This window comes from Magnolia sinica, chromosome 18 (assembly GCF_029962835.1).
Source record: "Magnolia sinica isolate HGM2019 chromosome 18, MsV1, whole genome shotgun sequence".
Lineage (NCBI taxonomy): Eukaryota > Viridiplantae > Streptophyta > Magnoliopsida > Magnoliales > Magnoliaceae > Magnolia > Magnolia sinica.
Genome location: NC_080590.1, coordinates 29,119,877 through 29,130,357, shown reverse-complemented (window position 1 = coordinate 29,130,357; position 10,481 = coordinate 29,119,877). Strand labels below are relative to the sequence as shown.

The 10,481-nt window shown below is 39.7% G+C and overlaps 1 protein-coding gene across 1 annotated transcript; it reads right to left on the bottom strand.

The window, feature by feature from the left end:
- Positions 1–9,002: 9,002 nt before the first annotated feature.
- LOC131232701 (protein SPIRAL1-like 5) lies at positions 9,003–9,973 on the bottom strand. The gene is made up of 2 exons (XM_058229124.1): positions 9,610–9,973; positions 9,003–9,369 (listed from the first exon to the last, which is right to left on the bottom strand). Exons 1-2 carry the CDS (start codon positions 9,892–9,894, stop codon positions 9,295–9,297), a joined length of 360 nt encoding a protein of 119 aa, XP_058085107.1. The 5' UTR covers positions 9,895–9,973; the 3' UTR covers positions 9,003–9,294.
- Between the last annotated feature and the right edge of the window lie 508 nt (positions 9,974–10,481).

The following is a 10,481-nucleotide window of genomic DNA, read 5'->3' as shown; positions in this document are numbered from 1 at the left end:
ATCGATTACTCAAACTTTTCACTGTTCAGATGGTCAATTCAACAGTACTTCAACCGTATTCTAAGGTTCACAACACTCTCAAGCTTAAGATTAGATGAAGATACCAAGTACTAGAAGTGGCCTTGAGAGCCGGATCTCTAGCTAGCCAGCCTCTACACACAAAACTGGCTCTCATATCCTTTATTCTGCAGTACAGGAGGCTGATCCGAAGGTTCAATGGTACACCAAGGTCTGCATGCCAGGTGATTAAGTGAAATAAAGAAAATAAGCACAAAAGAGAGTATTTCAACACATGTAGCGACACACCAAACCCGGTGTCAAACCCGGCGACACAAGACCTATTGTGATATGTTGTGTGACAATCAACCCACAACACACATCAGGCCTCCACAACATGCATTTTATGACAAGATGTTACAACTATCACCTAAAATGGGGTGAACATGCAGACTTGACCGTTATTGCCTTTGATGAATTCTAAAAGGGAGGAAACAACCAAAATGCTCCACTACAACAATCTATCATAGCTAGCTCATATGTTGTAATCTCTATAGCAACATCCCAACTTGATGTTTCCTTCTCTTTCATTTTAAAAAAAAAAGGATAAACTGGTATAATCTACTTATATTAGGAAATTTCTATATTTTTTAAGAAGTACATCTATTGAGATCTTTTAGAGTCTACATATCCCTCACCTCTTCTATATATTTAGTTATTGTCAATGAAATACAAATTACAGTTTTCACAACGCAGTCTCTTATAGTTTGGAAATTGTAAATGAGCCCACTATCAATCTCACAAGTGATTGATTTATTATTATTATTATTATTTTGTATGTTTGAGCACCCAAGAACTCAACAAACAATGGGTTTTTCCTTTTCAATTTTTCTATGTTGCATTAATAAAATTCAAAGCACTTTGAGTTTTCAAACGAAACCTTCGCAAACAAAATGCAGTAGGAATTTGTAGAACAGAGTGCAGAATCCCATTCATCTGATGCACGGCAAGATTCAGTAGGTCCGGCCGCATTCTGGATCATTCTCATCTTTTAGTATATCCAAACAGCTCTTTATATATATATATATATATATATATATATATATATATATATATATATATATATATATATATAAGAAAGGAAAATACTTGGGTTACTTTCAGTAATGTGGGAAAACCAACATATATTGTTCATGAAATCCACGCCGACCATCATGTACACGAACCCTTTTCAGGTTCTCTATCCAAAAAATAAGGATGATTCAGCACTGAAATGGGCCACTAAAAAATGTTCATACTTCAAACCTCTAAATTCACATGGCATGGCCTGAGCGAGTATTCGAATACTTTGCTTTTTGGGTAGTTCTTTCGTCTGATGAGGTACATCAGATGAAGGAATTGGATGGCAAATAAACACCATGGTGGGTCTTACACAGAACTGATGGTAGACATTCCATTCCAACTATTTCCTATGGTGTGGCTTACCTGAGTTTTGGATCATTATGATTTTTGGGTTCAATGCTTAAAATGAGGCAGCATATCTGATGGACGTGGTGGATCTCATGAAAGTTCCACCCGTGGCTCTAACAAAAGCTCGATCCACGTTCACGTTGACTTAAAAGGGTCATTTCTATAGATAGTAAAAACGAGAAGTATTAAGCGTTCCAAAATTCAACAAACCATGCCCATTATTCAGAGAGGCTTGGATTGTCAAATCAATCTGATTTTGCCGACTGGTACAGTGAATCCCACTATTTGGGTGGTTTGATGTTAAGGTACATGCCATTGCCACGAGGGAGTTCCCCTAGCACCACTCTTTCATTCCTCGAGTGGATCTCACACAAAGATTATCAATGTCAAAGAAAATGGTCTAAGGGCATGTTTAGGTGCCGCTTAAAACAAGTTCATCTCATTAGTTTAATCTTAATTATGTATTAAAGATTGTTTTTATAAGATTAAAAATATAACCAACAAAATATATAAATTATCTTTAATATGCAATTGATGTTAACTAAAATGAGATGAACTCATTTTTAAGTAGCACCCAAACATGCCCTAATAAGCTTATGGCGTGTTTTGTATGGATATCGCATTAAGTTGCAATTATTAATCGAAGGAGTGAGAATAAGCAAATTGTAATGTTCTTCCTTGGCAGCCAGATTGAGGAGTTGGGCTCCAGATTGTGATTCTTTGAAATTGGATGAAAGAAATGTAACTGCAATTTCGCACTTTGATAATCACCAACATAGTTAATTTTGTCATTTTTATCTCGACTGCAATTCAAGTTACTCGTGCATCCAAACGCAGCCTTAGGATGTGAAATAGAGCCGCTGGGATCCTATATATATCTACCCTCTCATAAGAGAACGACTAAACGATCTTCATTGTCCAATTATTCTTTGATATGAAAAAATACAAAGATCCATCACAAGGACTACTCTTACAAGTAACTATAACCATTGAATTGATTGTGTGGATCCCAATTGCTTGCTATTAAACATAAAGTAATCTTCACGCTTGTTTGATAGAAAATGATATGGGATCTCTACACTTATTGATCGGGTGCATCGTGAGTCCAGATTAAGAACAAACCAACACATGGGATCTGTGATTCATGACAAGATACATAATGAAGAAAACTCTAATTTGATTTCTTAGATCCATACAAGAAGAACATTACATCTGGTCTCGGACTGACTTCTATAAACATGATATGATTGTCTAGTTTGGCTAATTCAAAGAACTAACCATACTATTATATATTTGTGTACTCAATTCACCTTAGTCAACCCCCATGGTCCCAATCCGAATCTTCTTGATTATCCTCCATTTGATCTCAGGCCATCTTCAGCCTGTCTAGTCAAATCCATTGAGGGGTCAGGTATCATCGGAGAGATTAGATGTGACATAAGCCTTATTTTAATATAGAGAGGTGACAAAGAGGTTTGGCATGAAGTCATATCCGTAAATTACAATTTCATTCGTTAGCATTCTATCAAGGCTCAGGGCTCCAAACTTTGGAGTTGGACTTGAAAGAAAATATCACGAAATTACATGATACTTGGTGCCGCCAAATGCACCTTAACTTAGTGTTTGCAATCCAATTTACTTTTGCAGCTAGACCTAGGCTTCAAGGCGCGTTTATCCAGGGCCGTTCGCTAAACCTAGGCTTAGGCTTCAACGCGCGATTATCCAGCGCGTTTATCCAACTAGGCCTAGGCTTCAAGTGCTGCCTTCGCTAATCTCCCCGAGCAAGGCGTGTTTATCTAGGGCCATTCCATGGCGGAAAGCATTGCCCTCACCCAAGAGAGAGCTGAACATGAAAATACGTGGGGGTAATATTATTTTAAAATTGGATATGGAAAAGACTTATGATAGGTTGGATTGGACGTTTCTCAAACAGGTCCTTCTAAAATTTCGGTTTCAGCCCCTCCTGGGTAGAGTTGGTGGAAAAGTGTTGGAGCAATGCTAGTTTTCGTTTCTAATTAACGGTGAGGCTGCAGGCTTTTTCAAGTCTTCAAGAGATATCCACCAAGGCGACCCTCTTTCTCCGAGCTTCTTCATCTTGGCTGCTGAAGTTCTTAGCAGAGGACTCCAAAATCTGATTCATCAAGGTCTTTGTTAGCCGTTCAAGAATAGGAGGGGATGCCCGCCAATATCCCACCTACTTTATGTGGATGATACCCTTTTATTCCTCAACAGGAGCCTAACATCGATTCGTGCTACGAAAAACTTCCTTGACTCCTATTAAGCTGCGTCGGGCCAAAAAATTAACCTCCGTAAGAGCGCCTTTTTTTGTTCAAGCAAGCTACCTACTTCTAGGGTCAGGTCTATTGAGAGACTCTTGGGAATTTCCAAAGCTGCCTCTGGGCTAACGTACCTGGGCATCCCTTTGGCCTTTGGCAAGCTAAATAGTGGTGCTTCCCAACCTCTAGCGGATAAAGTGGAGGGCCGAATTAAGGGGTGGCAGGCACGATTCCTCTCTCAGGCAGGCAGATCTGTATTGGTGCATCACATACTTGGAAGTATTCCAGTCCACTCTATGGCAACAACCCACATCCCAACTTAGGTTCTTTCTTCTTTGGAAATCAGTTTTGTGAATTTCCTTTGGGGTTGGGATGATGGTAAGAGGAAACTACATTAGAGAAATTGGAACACAAAATCATAGACCAAAGAAGATGGAGGGTTGGGCACCAAAAAGCATTCAGAATTCATGACGGCTCTTAGGCTTAAGATGGCTTGGGCGATTAAAGACAAGGCCAAGGAGAGTCTATGGAGTAATTTTATGAATGCAAAATATGTTCAAGACCTCTTCCCTGCTTGATTGAGTTCCCCTACTATCTTTGCCTCACCTACGTGGAAGAAGATTCGGAAGCTGCTGCCTATTGTGGAGTATAATGCCCAATGGCTGTTGGGTCTTAGTGATTGCAATCTTTGGACAGCAAACTGGACAGGACTAGGTCTGCTGCTGCAGATTGTTGAAGAGCCAATTCCTCCCAACCTGTTGTCTCTTAAAGTGAATCAAGCCCTAGGTGTGTGCGGCCCTCTTCCCCCTACCTTGGCATTAACATTTCTCCCCCAACACACAGTCAACTTCATCTTTCAAGCGGGCTTCCGCCTTTTGGACGGTCCAGATAGATGCATCTGGCTATTCACTTCTTCTAGAGAATTTTCGATCTCAGCTCTACATGGAATATCTACAGGGCCAACCACCCCCATAGAGAATGGGCTAGATGGGTGTGGCATCCCAAGCTCCCCCCAAAAATCTCTTTGTTTGTATGGTGTGTTATCTGGAGAGCTGTCCCCATGGATGAGGCGGTCCAAGGTTGTGGTATTCAGCTAGCGTCCAAATGCGAATGTTTCTTGGACTCTTCTCCCTCGGGCCATTGTAGTGAATCTCTTCTCCACGTCTTTATCGACGGGGTGCTGGCTAGGTCCACCTAGGAACATTTTGGGGGGATCTGCAATGTTTTTATTAGGGGGGCCGATTCGATTGCCACTAGATTAAATCAATGGTGGTCCACTGCATCGTCTCATAGCAAAGTCTCCCATCTGACAATGTTAGTTCCGTGCTTCATTATTTGGGAGATCTGGAAATCGAGAAATAGGGCTAGATTTGATAGCAGGCCCACCTCAACTCCCCAAGTCATTGCAACCATTAACAAGTGGCTGTCCAGCTTGGCAGAGCGCTCCCCATCCCACTTGGGCCAAATACCAGACCGATCCAGCAGGTGCACGGACTGCACTCTTCCCTCCTCTCTCCTACTTCTTCTAGGATCGTGAAATGGGTCCTGCCCCCTCCAGGATGGTCCAAGGTTAACATGGATGGGTCGGCCAGGAGAAACCCGTGGCAATCTGGTGGTGGGGGTGTATGCAGAAGTGACAAGGGGCAGTTTATCTTCTCCTTCTTCGAAGGATATGGTTCCGGCTCCAACACCAGAGCGGAGTTAAGGGCATTTCATGACGGTTTAGCTATTTCTTTTTCCTTCAGCCTATCCAAAGTGATGGTGGAGTCTGACTCTTAGTTAGTGGTAGATATTCGAGCTAGAAATGGGCCTTCTAGTTGGCCATAATTCACAGGTTGAAGATCAGAGGGGAAGTTAATTTTATGCATACCTTTAGGGAAGGAAATGGTATGGCAGATAAGTTGGATCTCTTAGGTAGTGAGTCTCAATTAGCCTTGGTTATCCGAAATTTTGTGGAGCTCCCAACCCAGGTTCGAGATCTCCTCTTCCTGGACTCAATGGTTCTTGGGGCAGCCAGAAAAATCTCTAGCAACAGGATCTTACGATCTGTGCGTCGTCTTCAGTGGGCCTCTAGTGTGGATCCACCGGTCATTTTCCCCTTAATTTTTTGTCTTCTTTAAGATAGGCTTCGCCCAGGTCCTTTTTTCTTAGGCTAGCCCAAATGTCCTCTTCTTGTAAATTTTCCTTCTGGTTGAATGGAAAAAAGCTTGAATTAAATTTTTTTTTTTTTAAAAAGACCTAGGCTTCAAGGGCAAATATAACACCTCTCTCTCTCTCTCTCTCTCTCTCTCTCTCTCTCTCTCTCCCTTGCGCGCCAAGCGTGGGCACGTACATAAATGTATGTGTCGTGAACCAAGATAGCGGGAAAGAAAATTTATATATATATATATATATATATATATATATATATATATATATATATATATAATGTCATTGTAATATTATAAATAGGTTACTTTAGTAGTAAATATTATTTTATTTTATTAATATTTATTAGTTAACAATTAGAAATATAATGGCCACTTTAATGCAATATCTCAGCATGTTAGCAACCATAATGACAGTCATATTACGTAATGGTTTTTTGAAGTTAATCTGGGCTCAAATCTTAGACATCAATGTTGGGCTTCAACCCACAGCAACAGGGTTATAGAAACCATGGTTCAAAGGCATCATTAATGAAGCAAAGCAGGTAGTGTTCTTGTAACCTTCTGTGGCTTAATCAATAGCTGAATGTTTGTATGTCATTCAAGATGAATGACTAAAAGCCTTCATCCATGGCTTTTGACAGTACACTCTTTGTCAAAGGGCAATCACTGTCAGGGTTTTCTCTCTTTTTTCTTATTTTTTTATATTAAAAGGCAAAAAAAAAAAAAAAAAAAAAAAAAAGAAAAGATTCTCAATACGGAAAATGGCGTGTGTACATTATCATATAACCAACACATTTTCATGAAGAACATTAGATAAATTAGGGAATATATTAATTACACAATATATTTACAAAGATCTAACTGAATGATGTACGTGTTGTGACGAAGATGATTGCGCCTAATGGTGGGCCATGCATATTACTTGTGTTGAAGAGGTCGGAGTATGGATTCCTTCAATCTCAATCTCTAAAACTCATCTAGGATGCGTGTTTGTCACCCAAAATTAATACATGAGTATGGGGATCGACCTTACGCTGACTGGCTACAAAATTGTCCAAGCAAAGGGATAGAAAAATGTAATCACACCCATTGTAACAGCTGTTATGGGAACAGTCAATCTACTTGGTATTATGTAATGAAAAATGCTTGTTTAATAACAATTGTTATTGTCGTTGTCATGCAATTGAAAAATGAAGATTGCCCTATTGGGAAGAGTTTTGGGGCATGGTTCATCCTTCAGGAGACTCATCCTTCATGTGAACTAAAACCTGCACCGACTTCAAAGCTTCAGGTTGCATATTATTGCAGGAAAATGAAAAAGGAAGAACTAAAAAAGAACAACACATAAGAATTTAAGTGGTTCATCACAAGAGTGTCCATCTCCGCGGAAGAAGATCAAGGTTATTTTTACTACGTAGAAGATCACCCTTTATTTTTTACCTTTATAGAACTCAAAAACTGCAACCAAACCCTACATATGTGTTCCCAAATCCTAAATCAACTACGAATAGACAAGGTGGACCTAAATCCGAAAAACCTCCATAAAAGTTGCATCCAGATAATGGAACTGTGACCTTTCACATGTCAAAGTTACAGCATGGTGGCCACGATCCACCTCCTTCCAAAATAAAAATAAAAATGTCACAGTTACAGCTATTTTACATTTTGGGTTCGCTTCCCCAGCAGACTTTATTAAGGGGGCCTTCGGGCCTATCTTTTTCTATCTTTTTCTTTCTTATCATTGTTATCTTTTTAACTATAAGGTTGGAGCACATCACCTGAATTCATTGATGTAAAGAAAACATTTATAACGCAACGACTAAACATTGGCCATTAACAGCTATACAAACCACCTGGCCTAAAGCTATACATAGCTTTAGAGAAATGGAAGTACAAAGACCTCATCCCTTCCAACTAAACACAGAGACTCTGCAAGGGACAATAGGAATGTGACATAAAAGTTGGTGACAATAAGAACAGATATGCATTCAACTAACAAAAGGGCCAAATACTATATAAGTACGATCTTCCAATCCAAGAAATTTTTGGTACACAGGCTATTGACAGTGAGGCCAATTATATCAATTGATTTGATTACTGATCCATGGGTACCACTCGTACAGGAACACTTGTACAGGTTGAGAATCCGAATTGTGCAAGCTATATAGCTCAAGCATCAAATTGTATCTCATGACAATACTATACTACTCCAAGTAGGATTGATGGAAAGATTTCAATATATATATATATATATATATATATTGAAGGGAGATGTAGGAAGCCTGTGGTAAAATAATAATAATAATAATAATAATGGGGGAGAAACCAATTGAATTGTATCACAACGAAATGGTGATGAATTCACTAATAAAGTCGATAAGAGCTATGATTCCAAAACCAAGAGTCTTATGCGTGACATTTATTTTATTTTAAGGAATGAATTCCATCCATGAGAGGAAGCCATGGTGACCCTCTATAGAAAATCTTATAAATCCTCTCTCTCTCTCTCTCTCTCTCTCTCTCTCTCTCTCTCTCTCTCTCAAAATCTTATGAGAGAGAGAGAGAGATGCTACCCTACAGCCCATGCATGCATGAGCCAGTTCATTTCAAGGTCAGGTATTTGCCTAGATTTCGAAGTATACTGGCCATGCATGCAATGAATTGTAGGGGATATCTCTCTCATGCATACCAAGTTACCATGCAGTGGATTGTAGGGGAGCATCTCTCTCATGGATGCCAAGTTACCTTGCAACGGGCTTTGGGTGAGCATTCTTCACAAAACCCTCAGATGCAATAAGAAACTACTGATTTATTTTAGAAAATCAAGGCAGACCTTTGCAATCATATGGCCACAGAAATTCAAGGCTTCATGCATACCATTAGAATAATACCGCCTTCACAGATCTAATAGACTTGTTGAAGTAAATTGATATTTAACAAACCCACAAACTGATCTGATGCTGAAGATTAATCTTCAGAAGATGGTTCTATGTCTGAGATAGGTAGATAGGGCGGGGGTGTGAAGCATCCAATTCTTAGATATTTTTGGAACCCTAATCTGAGATACCATTTTCCTTCATTAGAAAGAGTGTAAAGAAACAAGGAAAAAGAAGAAAGCATTCACCCTCAATTATTTCCATTTCTAGATAGCACCAGGAAAAGGGGCATCACACCATATAATAACTAAAACTAGACAGGATTGAAGGTGTAATCCCTTACAATATGTCTAAACGAAACCAAACTCCATCATACCACTAATAAAATACTTGAAAACCCACACAGCACACAAACATGGGAACCGGCAAACCCTTATTTTAGAAGCCTTGCACAAACCCAAGATAACATTATAAAATCCCAAACCAAACCGTACTTTAGTCCCATTAGATTGATACCATTCCATGTCATTTGTCTCCAAACAAATAGCCCAGCGATGAGTCTCCACCTGGAACTGATTGCACCTTTGTAGTTGGACGTTCCTAAAAAAGAAAAAAGAGAGAGAAGTTAGCTGGATTAAATCTGACGTTAGGGACACGTTTGGATGCTCGATTCAACTGAATCGCAGTTCATTCAGTCCAGCATAGAGTTTATGACCCAAGGGAGATGTGATAAATAAAACCCTAATTGCAATTTGGGGGTTAGGCCCTTATTATGAATCCAAACGCAGACTAAAGGAAGGTGCAACATAGCTTGATATGTATGTGTCTGGGATTACTTACAGTAATGAAGTTGCCTGTGTTCTGGCCTTCAGCTCTATGGTAGTTATTGGAGACTGTTGATTTTGGTGAAATGACAATGGGAGTCATCTCTTTGGCCTTACCGTCCTTGGCCTTACCGTCAACGGGCGGAGGCTTTTTAACCTTGCGCGGAGGTGGGCTCGGCGAATCATCTGATCCAAAGAGGTAGCCCAATGAACTCTGCCCACCACCATAGCTCCCACCTCTACTCATGGCTGCCCTTTGAAGCTGTTTATTATGCATCAAACAACATTGGGAAAGAGACATATATAGTAGCTCAAGCGATGGTGGATGCTGAAAGAAACAAAAAGGAAAAAATATCAATGGAAAACTCGTCAATGCGTGAAAAGAAAGTGAGTGGTGCGCTTGGGCGGCGCATGGGTAGCGATCACACGCACATTGATATACATGTGTACGTATGTATGGATTATGGAATGATGACGAATGCATGTCAACATGCGCCCCCCAACCTTCACATATATACATTAGCACATACACTTGGACAACTCATAGTTCAAATCCAACACTCGCTGTGCTTTGGTTTTTTGTGACATTTAAAGGATGGCACAAACCTCTGTTTGTTGTGCCATGGAAGTAGGCAAATTGCTGAAGCGCGTAAATCTCTGTTGTTTATTCTTTTACTCTTTTCTCTGTGATTTGTTTCGTTTGCACTGACTGTGCTGTCTGAGAGTTTTTTCCACAGACATACATTTGTGCACATTTGTACATTATGCATTTCAAGCATGGTTTCAATCAACATAGAAACTTGGTTTTAGGGTTTGTCCTTTGATTAATGGATTTCATCACATATTATAAAGACAATTCTATTTAAGATTTGAATTTTCTACAATAAT